The sequence below is a fragment of the Mesoplodon densirostris genome, chromosome 4 (genome assembly GCF_025265405.1).
Source record: "Mesoplodon densirostris isolate mMesDen1 chromosome 4, mMesDen1 primary haplotype, whole genome shotgun sequence".
NCBI classification, from domain to species: Eukaryota; Metazoa; Chordata; class Mammalia; order Artiodactyla; family Ziphiidae; genus Mesoplodon; species Mesoplodon densirostris.
The window spans coordinates 174469001-174487703 of NC_082664.1; the positions used below are offsets into that span (position 1 = coordinate 174469001).

The 18703-nt window shown below is 36.7% G+C and overlaps 1 protein-coding gene across 3 annotated transcripts in view; it reads left to right on the forward strand.

Annotated features, from left to right (window-relative positions):
• Positions 1-18703, forward strand: part of MYO3A (myosin IIIA) — a 169124-nt gene that overhangs the window by 103844 nt on the left and 46577 nt on the right. For all 3 annotated transcript variants that reach the window (XM_060095468.1, XM_060095470.1, XM_060095469.1), the window contains 4 exons: positions 656-803; positions 12149-12302; positions 13449-13537; positions 15567-15696. In XM_060095468.1, coding sequence (XP_059951451.1) covers positions 656-803; positions 12149-12302; positions 13449-13537; positions 15567-15696 — 521 coding nt within the window. The remainder of the gene's footprint in view (positions 1-655; positions 804-12148; positions 12303-13448; positions 13538-15566; positions 15697-18703) is intronic.

Genomic DNA, 18703 nt, shown 5'->3' on the forward strand with positions numbered 1-18703 from the left:
CTAAAATGAGAGACTAAATACTCTTTCACAGAATTTTTGCTTTTGTGGTATGGTTTTTTTGTGTGTGTGTGTGGTGTGGTTTTTACTGAACATATTCATACTATATTTTGAGTGCTGGCTAGGTTTTCCCTGTGATTCATGACTCGTTCTAGGAGTAGTTTCTGTAGTACAAGGAAAATATTATACTGTCTACCTATTAAAATGAATGCTACCTAGTTAATGTTCTGTGGAGGGAAACTTTTTCAATTAAGAAAATTTTCACATGGACATATAGACACTACCAAACATAAAATAGATAGCTAGTGGGAAGCAGCCGCATAGCACAGGGAGATCAGCTCGGTGCTTTGTGACCACCTAGAGGGGTGGGATAGGGAGGGTGGGAGGGAGATGCAAGAGGGAGGAGATATGAGGATATATGTATATGTATAGCTGATTCACTTTGTTATACAGCAGAAACTAACACACCATTGTAAAGCAATTATACTCCAATAAAGATGTAAAAAAAAATTAAATAAAAAAAAGAAAAAAATTTCACTCTATGTTCTGGTAGTAGTTTCTTAGCTAAATCACAAAAGTGACTCTGAGATACCCTGCTTTGAATTACCTCCTACGAAAATAAATAAGAACTCAAAATAATGCCTCTTCAATCTTCCAGTGGGAATGATGATGAGCTAAGCATTGGCATTCTGGATATATTTGGCTTCGAAAATTTCAAAAAAAATTCCTTTGAGCAGCTGTGCATTAACATTGCAAATGAACAAATTCAGTTTTATTTCAATCAACATGTGTTCGCCTGGGAACAGGTAAGTTGAGGTGCTTTGTTATATATAGTATAGATGCATGCAGTGTGTGTGTTCTGTGGAGAATTGTACTGTGAAGCAGGATCTAAATCATAGATTTAAAGCCTGAAACATTTAATAAAGACCAAAAAAATATTTCCTTTTCTACATGCTCATTATAAAAACAAAAACAAGCCAAAAAGCTGGTACGAATTTAGTGTGTCTTGATACGTGATGCTGAGTGTCCTCCACCAAAAATCACTGGACTCTTCTCCAAAACTTAGCAGGTCTGAGTCCTTGCAAACAAAAAAGTTTCCTTTGGAAATTTAAGTGAGCAGATGTGTCTAGCTCTTTCTCTTTCTGTAGACTGCATAGCTGAAATTCTGTTTGAAATGTAAATATCCATCTAAAATGCATTAAACTTCAGAATTCCAGTTGCTAGGCAGCAGAATGCAAGATAATGGATTTGATGTAAATGCCATGAAACGGTAATTTTGTCACAGTACAATGTGAAATAATGATTCAGCTTCAAAAGTCAGAAACTCACTTGAATTGCATTTGGCAAAACGTTAGTGTTAAAATTATTTAGTTAATCAAGTCTAAAAGAAATAGTCGTATTTTATATCATTTAGCGTGCTATTTCTCCTTTCAATAATATTAAATTGTTTTGTGTTTACTGATTAAAACTGAGGTTTTTGTTTAAATTTGAGATAAATTAGAGGTACATGAACCTCTTTTGATTCAAAATATTTAGCCTTATTGCAAATTTACTTTGAGATCACATTTTGAAAACAGTGGTTGCACAAAAGATGTTTGGATTGTGACATTTCTTAGGTCAAAAAAGGGACATAACTTTAAGGTTTTATCTGTGTTTGCACAGCTCTCATCTACCCCAGATTCTTGTTCATCACAGACTCGTTCTCTCACCCTCTCCCACTCCCCCTTCTCCATTCCTCTCCAGTAGTGCCATCCTTTGGCCTAGTTATATGATGAAATCTTTTAAGGTCTTTAAAAACAGAGCCCTTCTCCAGCCTGCTATGTCTGTAGCCATGGCCCTCCCCTTTCCCTTCATAGCCAGGCTCCTTGAAAACATATTCAACATTCACTGTAATGTGTGGATTTCTTCCCCACCTGGGTACATTGAGTCCATAGTATCTGGCTACTGGAAGGGCCCTTCTTAATCTCATCAGTCGTTAGTATCAGAAACATTTTAGTCTCCACATTATTGTCAACCCTGTGGACAGGTTCCTGTTTCTGGAAAATCCCTCTTTTGTCATCCCTAACACGCTTTCTGTTTCTCTTGCTCTTTGATAGGTTCCTCCTTTACTCTTCCTGCACCAGCCCATAAATCAGTGTTTCTTAACCCTGGCTACATATTTGAATCACTTGAGTAAAATCCCAGTGCTCAGATCCTATCCCAGACCAATTAAGTCAGATATCTTCGAATGAGACCTAGCTATCACTATTCTTTAAAGGTTCCCAGTCTGTTCCAATGTGCAGCCAATTACTGCCCTAAATGCTAGCTCTCAATGAGTTCTATTTTTGACCTCTTCTTATATTCACTAGGCAAGAATCTATTTCCAATATTTCAACTACTCCCTAAATGCTAGGGATGCTCCAGTCCTCACCTCCAACCCATGCCTCTCTCTAAACCTCTCCTGATTAGGACAGCTTCCAGAACTTTATCCAGAATTGAACTCATCATCTTTCCTTCCCACTTATATTCTTTCTTAGAGAATGGCATCTCTATCTACCAGCTTACTCAAGCCAAAAATGTTATGTTACATTTCATTTCTCATTTCTGAAATCCAAAAAATCAGTGAGACTTATTCTTATTCCTCCCTCCTCTATGCTCCAGTAAAAACATTTGACATTTGACATCACAGTATTTAGTTTCCATTTTTGCTCTCTCTCACTTAGGCTGAAGACTCCTTGAGGTCAAGGATTGTGGGATTGTGTATTCTTTTTGTATCTTCAGAGCCTGACATATAGCAAATGCTCAATACATATTTATTAATCAATGTCATCTTGCTTTAATGACTCACAATGTTCACAGAATCCATTCTAACCAGAAATTGAAATAAGTAAATTTTTTTTAGTTTGGACTTTTTGATAGGGATCTATTAGGATTTCTTGCTTCATGGGACCAGGTACATCTTTGTGTATTTCCTCATCTGATTAATTAATTAACAACTTGTGTTAGCAGACTTCTATTATTCTTCTCTTTGGGGGGTTGAGGTTAGAACCTGATTTTATTGGAACTACCCTTTAAACCAGTGTACATATCTTGCAATAATTATTTGCTTTTCACTTTTTTATAAAATTGTAGTTTACAGTTCACTTTGATTGATAGCTTTGAATTTCATTCATCATCCTAATGCTCTTAATTGTTTTGTCTTTGGGCTTGCTACAAATGAAACTACTCTAATATGGCTCTTTTAAAAATATCCTTGAGAAGCTTTCAAGACAAAACCAAGTCAGAATTGCCCCAACAAATTAAAAATGCAACTAGGATCCAAGATTATGCAAAGCACTTTGAGGAATTAAGGCCATTCCCAGTCCTTTCAAGTGTCTTCCTAGGGTAATGACCCAAGCATCCCTACTTCATAATCTTACGGACCAAGCATTGGCAGCTGAGTGATCAGTTCAGGGAATCTGTGATCTGGTGGACCCAGGAATAGTCAGAGATTCTGTTGATTTTAACATGTGTGTGTACCTGTTTGGTTTTTTTTTCTTTCACTCTGTCACTTACGTGTGAAAGCAAAAATTGTAACTGAGAAATGCTTATGTAGCTGTATGTATTAGCTACCACAGATAAAGAGAGCACATTTACACCAATTTCTATACATAAGAAACAGCTACTTAAGCCAAATCATTACTTAAAATCATGGTCACACTTCTTCTGGTGAAATGTAATCATAGGTTTGACCTAAGAGCTCCTTCGCTTAGTAAAGCCATTATTGCTTATCAGGAAGACGTAATGTTCTCAGTTTCATGGACATACAAATGATCTGTCAAATCTGAGCAAGACACAAGCCTTGGGTAGCATCTTCACAGATGAAACCACTCTGGTTCTGCTTTAATCAACAAATATTATCTTTATCGACAGTCCTACAACATTGGGACATAAAGTTTGGCTAAAGGCGTTTCCTATTTTTGCCCCAGTTCTGTTTGCATGTGATGTACAGTAAGGTTGGTTATGAAGGTATTTTGAATATAATTTTCCTATTACTTTCTATTAAAACCATAATCAACAGACTACAGTAAAACATGTTTAGTGAAAGACTTTATGATAGTAACCTAATCCATAGTTTGTTGAGTGGATAGTTTTGTTTCTCAGAATGGTTGCCTCCAACTAACCATTTGTATACCTTTTGAAACATATTTCTAAATCTGGGAACCTCATTTTTTAAAAAAATATTTATTTATTTATTTATTTGGTTGCACGCGGTCTTAGTTGCGGCATGCAGGCTCCTTAGTTGTGGCATGCAAATTCTTAGTTGCAGCATGCATGATCTAGTTCCCTGACCAGGGATCGAACGTGGGCCCCTTGCATTGGGAGTGCGGAGTCTTATCCACTGGGCCACCAGGGAAGTCCCTGGGAACCTCATTTTTAACTCACTGGCAGCTATGCCTCTTTTCTTCTCAAAACTTACTTTTCTATGGACGTAAATTATATTCCTCATAATCTCAACCCACAACCAAGAGCATCCAGAACTTGTATCTTTTTTTCTTCTTACTATCTAGATATTTAGAACGTCTAAGACAATAAGTCTAGAGTAGTAGTGTTTTTCTAATGTGTATAATACATAGCTCCTGAAAATTGTCTGGTTTGATATTTCATTTGAAGCTAATATTTGAATATAACATTTGAAGCTTCCATACTTTTACAGCACTAGAAGAACCATTTGACTTTAATGAAATTTAAAGGAACAGTTTATGTCTGAAAACAGTAGTTTGAAAATTAGTTAATAATCTCTGTCCCTTCCCCTGCAAATAGGTGATGAGGAGTATGGTTGTAATCGTTTAAAATTCAAGACTCAGTCAAACTCTGCTAAATAAGTTGCAACTGAAAAGTGTATACTTTTCTGTCAACTTTATTAATTCCACAAATAGAGTATTCATATTTCAGCCTTCCCTATTTGATTTGTATAGCATTATTTTATGCACATTGTTTACTTCCATATTTTTCAAAAAGCTTTTAATTAGCAGCCCAAAGAGCAGCAAACAAGCCATCGCATTTCTAATAAGGGAGGCATCTTTTCGAAATAGCTCTCACACTGAATCTCCATGGTACTTTGTAGCCAAGATTTTGCTTTTGTTGGGTTTGTTTTTGCTTATTTTCTGGTTTTCTTCCATAGGAAAGGGAGCTCCGTGAACAGGAACCATGGATCAGTCCCCCACGGGCATGAGTTTGAATTGGAATCAATGCCACTGTTCTTTAGACCCAGAACTGATGTATGATACTACAAAGCATTGTTCTAGAATCCTGAAGATTCACTCTCCTTCCTCATATGCCTATCTCTACCTAGGATAAGCTTTCTGATCCATTAGTGCAGCACATTTTTCTGATTGTTAACTGAACTAAAGTTTTTTGCTTTTTTTTTTTTTTTTTGGCTGTATTGGGTCTTCATTGCTCTGCGAGGGCATCTTTCTAGTTGTGGCGTGCAGGCTTTTCATTGTGGTGTCTTCTCTTGTTACAGAGCACCGGCTCTAGGTGCACAGGCTTCAGTAGTTGTGGTACACAGGCTCAGTAGTTGTGGCTCGCGGGCTCTAGAGCACAGGCTCAGTAGTTGTGGTGCACGGGCCTAGTTGCTCCGCAGCATGTGGGATCTTCCCAGACCAGGGCTCAAACCCGTGTCCCCTGCATTGGCAGGTGGATTCTTAACCACTGCACCACCAGGGAAGTCCCTAAAGTTTGTTTTTAAAATGAGCTATTAATATTTGTTTTGCTAAAAGATAAGCATACATATATATATATATAATTTATATATGCACTCATGGGTTTAAAATTAAAAGTCAGAAGTCATTTTATAATCAGGAAGCTATTTACAACATGTAATGGAAACAATAACTGCAGTTATGGCTCTGGCTTCTCGCAGAAACTGATGTGTATGAATTTTATCTCCATCTGTTCATATCCTAAAGTTTAAAGCTTTTGAGGATTTGAATGTGGGCTCCAACACATAATTTGTGGCAATTACAAAGAACAAAGATTCGTTCAATTACATAGTATCTATACTTGCAACGTTTTTTGTCATCATAAAGTAAAAAGAATCAGTCATCTGGTAAAAAAAATAAGTGGGTAATTCGAAACAAACCCCTTATAAATGTCTTCAAATTGTTTTGCTTGCAAAGTGTGAATTTTTATCTTATATCCAGCTTTCTTCCCTATTGCACGCGCCATATGTGTGTGATGGTCGTGGCATTTGTCTTATGTGAGCTCTCCAAGGGATAAAGGCAATTGTACAGGCATTTTCCTTAAGCATTAAGACAGCTGTACATTTAAGAAACCCTTGGGATGCAATAAATCTTCCTTTATAAATGCTTGGCCAAGTTTTAGGCTGCTGTTTGAGATCACACACAAATGTTCCTTAAACTTCTCACCTACTAAGTGAGTATGGAAGCTGGTACCCAAATGAGTAGATACACGTGGCACATCCCTGCAGCCTCTCCTGGCTGTGAGCGGGCCACCCTCCCTCTCTGGCTCCCGCAGGCAGCCTTCTGGGCTCCTGGGTCCTCCCCGTCCCTCCCTCAACACCCATGCTGCACTCAGTCTGCTTCTTTTCTATCAATGAAGTTGGCCAACACCCTGAATGTGATGTGGGGATTTGTGGTACTTATTTTGACAATTTGATAATATTTTTAAAAATCTCTTAATTATGATTAAAAATAATTTTGAGTGAAATATACAGTGAGGAGCATCAGTCCATATACGGTTACTATAGGAGCATCAATCCGTATACAGTTACTATAGTTTTCTACATGTAGGGTTAGAACATAGTATTGACAAACTGAAATAAAATTTTTTGGTAAAGACATAGACAAGACAGTAAAGCAAAAATAGTTTAAGGTGAAAGAGATCCCGGCGTATAGAAAACTACATGTCGTCTGAAATTCCTGCTTATCCTAAACCAATACCTGTCAATAGAATATAAATTTGTAAAATCCTTTATGGCTTTTAAAGACTTTTCAAGGTTAGGTACCACATACAAAAAGTGACTAGGTGAAACTTTTCATCTCAAAATGTATATATCTCTTTTTCTGAAAAAGGAAGCTCTTCTAGAGAGCATCATTTAAATGTCCTTTCTCCAAAGTTCTTAAATATATGTAAAATATAACATGTATATTTTATTAGGAATTATGCAAAATACTTTTTCATTAGTTTACTTGTCAAATTCTGAATTAATGACCTATGTCATTTCAAATGAATGATGATCAACATTCTCTTCAGCTTGCTATTAACGTAAAAATGAACGAGACCATTGATACAAGCTTTGAATAGAAAATATCAAAAGAAATAGATTTCCAATCATAAATTTTACTTAACATCAAGAGTTCAGATTTTTACAGCATGTATATTTACCACTGTGCTTTCTTCATTTTTAGTTTTTTTTTTAATACTTAGCTACTTCAGTAAAATGTTATTACTAAAAATAATATGTATATATAGAAAGAGCAAATGATAAAGCAAATGCAGTAAAATGCTAGAAATCGGGGAATTTGGGTAAAGGGTACATGGGAATTCTTTGTACTGTTCTTGCCACTTTTCTGTTAGTTTGAAATTATTTCAAGATAAAAAGTGACAAAATTTCGTTTTTCACTATAATAAACATACTCAGTTCACCTTGAGTACTGATAACACCCTAAGTCCTAGATTTTCAACCTATAAAGCCTTTCTCTTAGAGTGAGTAACTTCTCAATGGTTTCCATGCGGGCAGTATTTTCATGAATGTGTACACTCATATGAGCAGCTGGTGAGTAGGAATTCTTTTACTAAAAGACAGGCGTCAGGGAATAAATATGTATGTGGCTTCTTCCCCCTTGTCAGTGTTCTGTCAACAGAACGTTTATTCATATATTCATTGAGTTTCACAACACAGTCAGGCAGTTTTGACATTTTGAAATGTTAGAACCAGAAGAAACCTAAATAGATCATTTATATTTCATAGATACAAATGACTCCCTGTGACTTGCCCAATGTTACAGGCTGGTTAACCAAAGCCAGGACCAGAATCTGGGTCTTCTGATACCCATCCAGGATATTCTCACGAACAAACAAATGAGCGAAGTTCGGAAGAAACAAGGAACTAACAAAGTATTCTCTTGTACAGAAGAAAACATGCTCCATCTAGTTGAAGAAAGAAAGAAGGAAGAAGGGAGAGAGGAAGGAGGGGAGGGAAAAGAGAGAGAGACAGTATTTTCGCATGAAAGACCAAGGAGAATCAACATACGTCTGGAAGGAAGGAGACTGGAGAGAACAGTAACACTGAGGCAGGTGGCAGTGGTGACAGGGACCGTGACAGCTGGAGAGCTTAGAGACCACCTAACAGGAAGGATATGGACCTAGGAGATGGAACAACTGAAAAAGAGAACATAGCAAAAGCAAAGAAATCCTAGGATGTAACTTAAAGTTTGGAATGGAAAGGCAGAGAGCGTTCTTGCTACACTCTAAAGGTCAGGAACTCTACCTTTTTCACCTTTATTTCTACCTTCCCCAGTCCCACCTGCCCCTAAATATACACATGGCAGGCGCTCCACAAATGTTCAAGGAATTTCACTATGTAGCATCGTCTGCAATGATCTACACAGAGACAGTGCCACAAACCTAGGTGAACTGCAAATACCATCTGATATAAATCCCATTCATTCTTCTCCCATGACTTGAAGCAGAGAGAATCATTAAAAAGTGGACTAAACTTATAAAAATAAGAGATAGTGATTATGACTTGAAACAGCAAACACAGGAGAATAAATATTGAGGATCATCTAAACCAACTGTTAAAATATTTCCAGATTCTAAAATACCTAAAACTGTGGAGCAGTGTCAGGTAATGGACTTACCTACATGAGAAGGATATGGCTTCATTTCCCAGGTGCAAGTTCACTGTGAGACTTCAGTGTGCCCTGTTACTGCATATACCCATCTTGCATGAAAGAAAATACCATATAAGCCAAACTCCTTGATTGAAACCTTGATTTCAGGAAGCTCTTTTTGAAACTTCAGACTTAGCCAAAACTATCAGATGGTAGTAAAAACATATTCTCCAACAGTAAAATGATAACGTGGTGCTTTGGGGGGAATAGGTAAGACCTGTCTATCCTTTACATGATGATGCAGTCTGCTAGGCTGCCTATATACTGTGTATACTTGAAAGTTCCTAAGAGAATAGATCTTAAATGTTCTCACCGAAAAAAAAAAAAAGAGGTAATTATGTGATGGGATGTAGTTGTTAGGTACCTATTGTGGTCATCATTTTTCAGTATATAAGTGTATCAAATCAAGACATTGTACACCTAAAACTTACACAATGTTCTGTGTCGATTCTATTTCAATAAAGCTGGGGTAGGAGAAAGAAGATAATTTCCCAGGAGAGTCACTCAGAGCTTCATTCATTCATTTGTAATTTATTTAACACACCCAAGTCTCCCTAGATACAGAGGGAAAGGGTACACAGGGGAATAAAAGTCCCTGTCCTCATGGAGTTTTCATTCTAATGAGAGAGAGGGAGGATAAGTGAAGATGCAGAAATACTGTGAAATAATTTAAAGCATGGTGGCTGGGACAGGGCAGGGATAGAGAGTGACCAGTGGAGGAATGGGTATTGCTGGATCAGACCAGGAGACGGGGAAGGGGCTCTCTGAGGGAGTGAGACCTGAGTGATATGCGTGGAGCCTTTACTGTGTTGGTGATCCACACACCAACAGTCCACGCTTGCATTTTCACCTGCCTAGGAGCATGTGGAAACTTGCAGCTCTATCAGCTTATGGTGGCCACCCTCCCACGCTGCTGTGTGAGTCTGAGGACTCAAGGTAATAATCTCAAATCCCTCCTGGGGTGACGCTTTGGCCCGAGGTATTTAAGCTTGTTGTTGAGGCCATAGCTGTGGATGCATCTTCCATAGGCTTTCTTACTGCTATGTCCTTCCACGCCTCACACTCAAAGTTCAATGCAGAACAAGGAGATCTTGTTTCAGGCGTGAGGTTTTCTAACACCCACGGCTTCTCACTTCCTTTCTCCTTGATGTATACTTAAAATGATCCCTTTTTCAAAAGGGAATTGGGGGCATCTCAACAGAGTAGGGATTATATATGTTCAACAGCTCAGCTTTACTGTAGTTAACAGCTCTACTCATCTGCTTTAAATGTATTTGTTTAATGTACAGGACATAGCAGAGGACTTTCTGAGTAGTTACATGAGCTACATTTCTCCACATATACTTAAAAACAACTGAACATTTTGAAATCATTACGGCCATAAAAATACATAATAGGTTGTTTTAGGCATGATAACTTTACTAAAAGTGAGTGCTTTGTAAATCCTGAGTAACAGCATTTTTTCTCCATTGGTTTGCCTGGAGATACTAACAAGTATCTTAAAGGTCTAAGCCCATTGTTTCCCAAGTTACTCTGCTCTGTATGACCTGCCACCAAAGCACTCAGTGGATTTTGACACAGGCAAATAGAAGTGACAAATGCATTGATTTAGACCATAACCTTGAACACTTATCATAGAAAATATACAAAACCTCTTTTGAACTTTGCAGTTGCCATTTAAGCTATAATATGCTGTCAGCATAATGTGTCTGACAGTCACGTAATTCTAGGTCTGTGTACATCTCCCAAGGTTACCTTCAAGTGAAAAAGCTGTGAAACTTCAAACGTTGTTTCCATTTTTTGTACTGGGTAAACTGAATGTCTTTCAGGTGATCTAACTTTTAGACCAGTAGGTTCTGCCTCATTTTTACATATTAGATTTTGTTTTATTTAAAAATATACAATTACTTTTTTTCCTGGTGACACTCTTGACTGTGATTTCAATTTTATAAGGCCCCAAAAGTAGAGATTAAAACTTTGGCTTATTAAATGCCCCACCTGCCATTGGCTAAATTCATCCATGAAGATCCCAGAAATAAATTCTCTTTCTCTGAACTCCTATAGTACATTTATCTATCTAGCATTTATCTATCCTGTGTTACCTTGCATTTTGGGTATTTATTTACAAAGCTAATCACTCAAGTTTTATCTTAAATTCACTGAGGACAGAGAGTTTGCTTTAAACATCTTTTTATCACCCATCACAGTGCCTTATTCTAAGGTGTTCAGTGAAAATATTTAATGAATTAAAGAACATATTAAAATGGTAATGAAAGTAGCCTGTAACTTCCGTTTGTGAATGGTGCAGGGCATTCTTCCCCAGTCAGTAATTATTTGATACACTTCCCCAGTAATAGTTGCTTTATCACCTGAGAAATTGGGGGGAACCCTCCATGTAAGCATCACTACAAGTCCGAGTTCAGAGGTCGTCGATGTCCTGTCTTTTACACATTGCAGCACTGGGGGTGAGGGGGACCCAGTATGAAGGCAAAAGTCATAGAAGCAAAGCTGCAGCACAATTCTTCTTGTCCTTTTTGTAAAATAGATCATCAGTATCTATGTTGTGCTGGTACCAACATCTTACAGTAATTATTGTTTTTATTTTATGCATTTTATATTATACTCCACCACAAATGATCACTAATGTACCATGTATTATTACTTTGTTAGATGGAGATTGTTACTTCTGTTTAGTAGATGAAAAAGCAGAAGTTTAAAGAGTAAGAAAATTCCAGAGGACTATATGGCTAGTCAGGTGGCAGAGCCCAGATGGGAGCCTACGTGTTCTTGGTTCTCCAGCCATTGGTTGTTCCTTGACCCACAGCCGTTCACCCCAAACAATGTAAATGTCATCATGACTGAAAAACTATGTTCTTGAGAGATCCAGCATTTCTGAATTTAGATAAAAGGCTTAAACTGGGGGAAGTGTAACCCTAAGATGTACCTAATTCATATTCTATCAATTCTGGAACAGGATTTTATTACTGCCCATTAACAACATAGTCTCCTGCATCTGGAAAACTTGAGATCCTGTAATTCTAGTCTAGAAGCGAGAAACTTTTTATTCCTACCCTGAGTATCATCAGTGCTAACTTTAATGAACTAGCACTTCTGGGGAGAGAGAAATAAAATGATACCCTCAGTTTAAGGGCAAGGTCATAGGGAGTAATTTTTTATAATATGTGTAAAGTAGAATTTTAGGTAATTGCTGCCAAGTTACATGTTGTTCACAAAATTTTAAGTGTTCCTATACATATCATGTCCCGTTATAGAATGAATACCTAAATGAAGATGTGGATGCTAGAGTTATTGAATACGAAGATAACCGGCCTCTCCTAGATATGTTTCTGCAGAAGCCAATGGGTTTACTGTCCCTCCTCGATGAAGAGTGTAGATTTCCCAAGGCCACCGACCAAACTCTTGTAGGTGAGTTTTAAATTCAGTATGTCTACATAGTTTTCATGTAATACTGTCATGTAATTATGAATGATTTAAAAAAATTTTTTTAAAATATCTAGTAGAGTATTGCTGTGACAAAGCCTGCATATCTAACGTTGAGGAAGAGGCTTTGGATCTAATACCTAGACCAGTGAATGTTTATAATAGGGTGAAATATTTAGTGACGAATTAAACAAGTTTCAATATTGGACTTCTTCTTGTATTATGGTAGAGCCCCAGTCATAGGATTTTATGTTAGAAATGACCTTAGTAATTATCCAGCCCAAAACTAGAAATTGGAGGACAGGGCAAAAGGACAGCTCCAGAATTGGAAATGAGATGCCTAACAGGGAGGAAATAAATTCATCTGTGATGTTCTCGTCATTTATCTGACTCACTGATTGCCTGTTCTCTCCTCTAGTTGGACGATACTAGATGGAAAAGAAAATAACCCCAACATGGTGGGGAAATCATTTCATACTAGTCCCTTGATTTTGATGTTAAAATGTACCTTCTAGGACATGAAATAGCAGAGAACTTGTGCTGGTAAAACTGTTGTAGAAATGCCTGTGTGATCCTATTGTGTTTCCTATGTAATCAATAACAGCCTATAGCTCTTCTTATAAAAAAGAGAACCAAAATACCAAATTTCTAGGCTCATGGCTTCACATCCAGCTGTGTTTCACAAAGCTCTCTGGACAATCTCAAGTACTTAGTTTCCTTCCTCTGTACCAGTGGTTCTTAAAATGGGGTCCCCAGGCCAGGAACATCAGCATCCCCTGGGAACTTGCTAGAAATGTTAATTTTTGGATCCCACTCCAGACCTATTGAGTCAGAAACTCTGGGGGTGGGACCCAGCACTCTATTTTAACAAACACTCCAGGTGATTCTGATGCTTGCTAAGGTTTGAGACCTGCTGACCTAAATCATATTGGAATGGTAAAATTCATGATCTCCAGTTTTGCCTTACCATTTATAATTATATTACAAATCTGCATGTAATAACTATATAAAATTTTCTGTGTTTATTCACTGCACATTTTCCATTTTATGGTGAAAGAGATGATTCTGTCCATCGGTATTTTTTGAGGCCCTCCTACATGCTTGATATTGGAGTTAAATTTTTTTCTACAGAAAAATTTGAAGGTAATCTGAAATCACAGTACTTCTGGAGGCCTAAAAGAATGGAACTTAGTTTCGGAATTCACCATTATGCAGGAAAGGTAAGAACTCTGAAACATTATAACTGAGTTTCTCTTTAGTCTTTCATTGAATAATAAGGCCATGAAAATTATGGCCCAAAATATTTATAGATGGCTGTAATGATATAAAGAGTCCATCTTTCTGATCCTAAGGTGTGGCTTGGCATGTGGTTGGCTGCCAATGGGTACCTATTTTTTTCTTCTTTTAATGATAGCTGAGAACCTTTTATATAAACTGCCTTCTTCAGACTTGAGTTGCTTCTCTGTCCATGGCAGCCTTTGTCTCTCCTCCTTCCCAACAAGAGAAGGTACCAGGCTGGAGTTACGGCCAGATCCCTGAGCTGATTAGTTAGAATTAACTGATGGACTGTCATGCAGTCAGAGGAAGCAGTGTTTATGCACTGGTGGATACACTTCCTACACCAGAACAAACCTCAGATATGCCATCCTACATATGGAAAGAAACCCAGGAGACAGTTTCTTTCCCTTCTGTAGAGAATAACGGGTCTTTCCCTCACAATGATGTTATAAATATTGGAGGACTAAGAAGATATTCAAATCAAGAAGGAATTCATAGACATATACAAACAAAATAAAATACCACAGAACCCCGAGCATTCTAGTCTAGTAGAACTTCTGTGTCAGTCAGTAGTCCAGACTTTTGTCATTGAAAACAAAATCTACCTTAAATATTACAGTTATAACCTTTCTCATGATTTTCAGCATGTGATTTTCCAAATAAGCCTACTTTAAAATATTCGTTAAGAATTTCCTATGATCATTTTATCCAGTTCTTTTAAAATTAATTAATTTATTTATTTTTGGCTACGTTGGGTCTTCGTTGCTGTGCGCGGGCTTTCTCTAGTTGTGGCGAGTGGCGGCTACTCTGTTGCGATGTGCGGGCTTCTCACTGCGGTGGCTTCTCTTGTTGTGGAGCACAGGCTCTAGGCGCGCGGGCTTCAGTAGTTGTGGCACGTGGGCTCGGTAGTTGTGGCGCACGGGCTTAGTTGCTCCACGGCATGTGGGATCTTCCCGGACCAGGGCTCAAACCCGTGTCCCCTGCATTAGCAGGCGGATTCTTAACCACTGCACTACCAGGGAAGCCCTATCCAGTTATTTTTAACAACTGTATTAGTCTTCTTGGGCTGCCATAACAAAAATACCACAGGCTGGGTGTCTTAAACAATGGAAATTTATTTCCTCACAGTTCTGGAGGCTAGAAGGCCAAGATCAAGGTGCCAGCACATCTGGTGAGGCCTGTTTCCTGGCTTGCAGTTAGCTGCCTTCTCCCAGTGCCTTCATATGGCCTTTTCTCTGTGTACATATGAGGGAGAGAAAGAGATCTCTGGTGTATCTTCCTCTTCTTCTAAGAACACTAGTCCTGTGGGATTAGAGCCTCACTCTTACAGTAAACTTCATTTAACCTTCATTACCTCCTTAAAGACCTTGTTTCCAAAATACAGTCACATTGGGGATTAGATTTTCAACATATTAATTTTGGAGGGACACAATTCAGTCCATAACAACAGCCACATTGGACCATCCTACAAAAATCTTTGGGTTACATTGATCTTTAAAAATCTTAAAATTATTTAGAAGTGCCAGAAACACAAACACCTACAGTGTATTTAGACCACACTACTACTGAGACTAAATCTATAAAAGCCTTTTCACTGCAGGTGAATCAGTGATCATAGAAAGGAGAATACCTTGGTGGCCCCAACCCTCCAAATAGAGAAGGGAGACCCACAAAATTTCCAACATGATATAATAAATGGGAGGAATCAAACCTCTTTGATTATTTCAACCCAAATACAATCAGTATGACACAGATTTTTCTCTGAAAAGATATAATGTAAGCCTGGAGAGGTTCACTTTTCCAACCAAGTTGTAAGGGACTACCTTTGTAAATCTTTGTGTACCTGTCACTTAGAGCTAGGTAAGCTCTCAATAAATATCTATTGGTAATGATAATGATGCCGCTGCTGCTGCTGAGGATGAGGGTGATGACATTGATTGTGACAATGATGATAACATACTTTATCAACAGGTCATCTATAATGCAAGTGGGTTCTTAGCTAAAAATAGAGACACTTTTCCAACTGATATTGTGCTACTTTTGAGGTCATCAGAAAACAGTGTAATTCGGCAGCTAGTCAGCCACCCTCTAACAAAAACAGGTAAGCTGAGGCAATTTCCTTCCATTTTTTTGGTGCGTGAGTTGGTTTTATTTTTACAAAGAAGCTAGGTTTCCATTAAAGAAAAGTTTTGAATTACTTACCAGAAAATACGGTGGTGTCCTAGCTGCTCACTAAAAGAGTACTGTCACCTTCAGAGAGTTCAGAATTACCTGCTGTGTCAGGAGTGGGCAACACTGGATGATTCTTTAAGATTCTACACGTTTAGTGAGTTCTGCCTAATTGATTAAAAAGTGGTGTGCCTTTTTCCAACCAACCATATAATCCTTGCATTTGCTTTTAAGTAGACAAAAAATGTAGTTTGGTCTTTTTCTTTATTGGAGTTCAAAATTGTTCTCTGCACTTCGTTTTTTATAGTTTGTTGAGGTATAACTGACACACAATAAAGAGCATATATTTAGACAGTAAAATATGATGAGTTCTTGATGTACATAGATGAATTTTCTGCATCTATTGAAATTATCATTTGTTTTTGCTTTGTTTTTTCTTTATATCTGTAAATATGGTGAGTTACATGGATTGATTTCTGAACGTTTTACCGAATTTTATTCCTGAGAAAGTCTTTTAAAAAATTTTTTATTGAAATATAGTTTTTTTTTTATATTGGAGTGTAGTTGATTAGCAATGTTGTGTTAGTTTCAGGTGTACAACAGAGTGATTCAGGTATACATATACATGTATCTATTCTTTTTCTAGTTCTTTTCTCATTTAGGTTGTTATAATATATTGAGCAGAGTTCCCTGTGCTATATAGTAGTAGGTCCTTGTTGGTTATCTGTTTTAAATATAGCAGTTTGTACATGTCAATCCCAAACTCCTGGGAAAATCTTGACATACTTTTTATATATTGCCAGATTCAATTTGCTAAGAATTTTGTTAAGAACTTTTGCATCTATGTTCATGAGGAACATTGGACTGTAGTTTTCTTATAATTTTTTTTTCTGATTTTGGGATCAGAGTAATACTGGCCTCATAGAATGAATTGAGAAATAATGCTTCCTCTTCAATTTTCAAGAAAAATAGAGTGACTATTATTTCTTCCTAAATTATTTAATAGAATTCACCCGGGAAGTCATCTGGATTTGAAGCATTTTTTTGTGAGAAGACTTTTAACTCCAGATTCAATTTCTTTAATAAATATAAGGCTATTCAAGATATTTTATTTTTGAATTAGCTTTCGAGTAGGTTGTATCTTTTAGGAAAATTTTCTATTTAATCTATGCTATCAATTTTATTGACATAAATTTGATAATATTCCCTTATCCTTTGAATGTCTGTAGATCTTGAGGTTATATCAGCTCTCTTATTCCTGATATAGATAATGTATGTTCTCTCTCATTTTATTCTTGATAGATTTTCTAGAGATTTATCAATTTTATTGACATTCTCAAAGAACCCACTTATAGTTTCATTGATTTTGTCTATTGAATTTTTACTTTTAATTTTTTTTTTTTTTTTGCTTTTGTCTTTATTGTTTTCTTCTGTTTCTTTCAGGGTTTATTTTGCCTTCTGATTTCTGAGATGGAAACTTAAGTCATTGAGTTAAGAAAATTTCTTCTTTTCTAATATAGGCATTTATAGGGGTTATTTATAAGTATTACATTTAATTTCTAAATATATTGGGATTTTCCAGATATCTTTTTGTTATCAACTACTAATTTAATTTTGTATTGCTCAGAAAGCATACTTTGTATGATTTAATTCATTTAAATTTATTGAGACATGTTTTATGGCCCAGAATATGCTCTATCTTGTTTTATGTTTCATTTGCACTTGAAAATAATGTGTATTCTGCTGTTGGTGGGTGGAGTATTCCATAAGTGGCAATTAGGTCAACTTGGTTGATAATATTGGTCAGATCTTCTGTATACTTACGAGTTTTCTCTCTCCTGGTTCTCTCAGTTACTGAGAAAGTGGTTTTGAAATATCTGACTATAATTGTCAATTTATCTATTTTTTCTTTCATTTCTATCAGTTTTTGCTTTATGTACTTTAAGGTCTGTTATTGGATGCATAACATCTAGAATTGTTATATCTTCTTGATGAATAGTCCCCTTTATTATTACTAAATAACTCTTTTATGTCTGGTACTATTCTTTGTTCTGAAATCTACTTTGCCTGATATTAATAGGAAGATTCCAACTTTCTTATGATTAGTAGTTAAATGGTGTATCTTTTATGCTTTTAACTTCAACTTATTTTTGAGTTTATATTTAAAGTGGGTTTTTTGTAGACAGCATATAATTGGGCCTTGCTTTTTTAAATCCAACCTGATAACCTCTGCCTTTTAATTGGGGTGATCAAACAATTTAAATTTAATGTGATTAGCAATATGGTTGGGCTTGACACTATCTTGCTATTTGTTTCCTATTGGTTACATCTGTTCTCTCCAGGCTTCATTGGGTTCCCCTCCCTGCATTGCAACATAAACCCTCTGGACAGAAAGCTGGAGTAATCATAGGGCTCACCTCATTTGTTTCCTCTCTCTCAGGGATCAGTGTCCTATATTGATGCAGAAATTGTTGCTTGATGCAAAAATTGTTGCTCCTAAACAAATACTACATGATGCCACTTATATGAGGTACTGAGAGTAGTCAGAATCATAGAGACAGAAAGTAGAACGTTGGTTGTCAAGAGCTGGGATGGGGGGCATGGGGAGTTAGTATTTAATGGATATAGAATTTCAGTTTTACAAGATGAAAAGAGTTATGGAGATTGATGGTGGTGATGGTTGCACAACATTATGAATGTATTTAATACCACTGAATTGTACACTTTAAATGGTTAAGATGCTAAATTTTATGTTATGTCTATTTTACCACAGTAAAAAAATTGGAAAGAAAAAACAAAACTGTTCCATAGACTTCGTATGTCTTTTTAGTTGTTTTAGGTGAGAAGGTAATCCAGTCTGTGTTACTTTATCTTGTCCAGAAAAAAAGTCTTCAGTTTTGACTTTAACAATTGTCTATGTAAATCAACTATACTCCAAT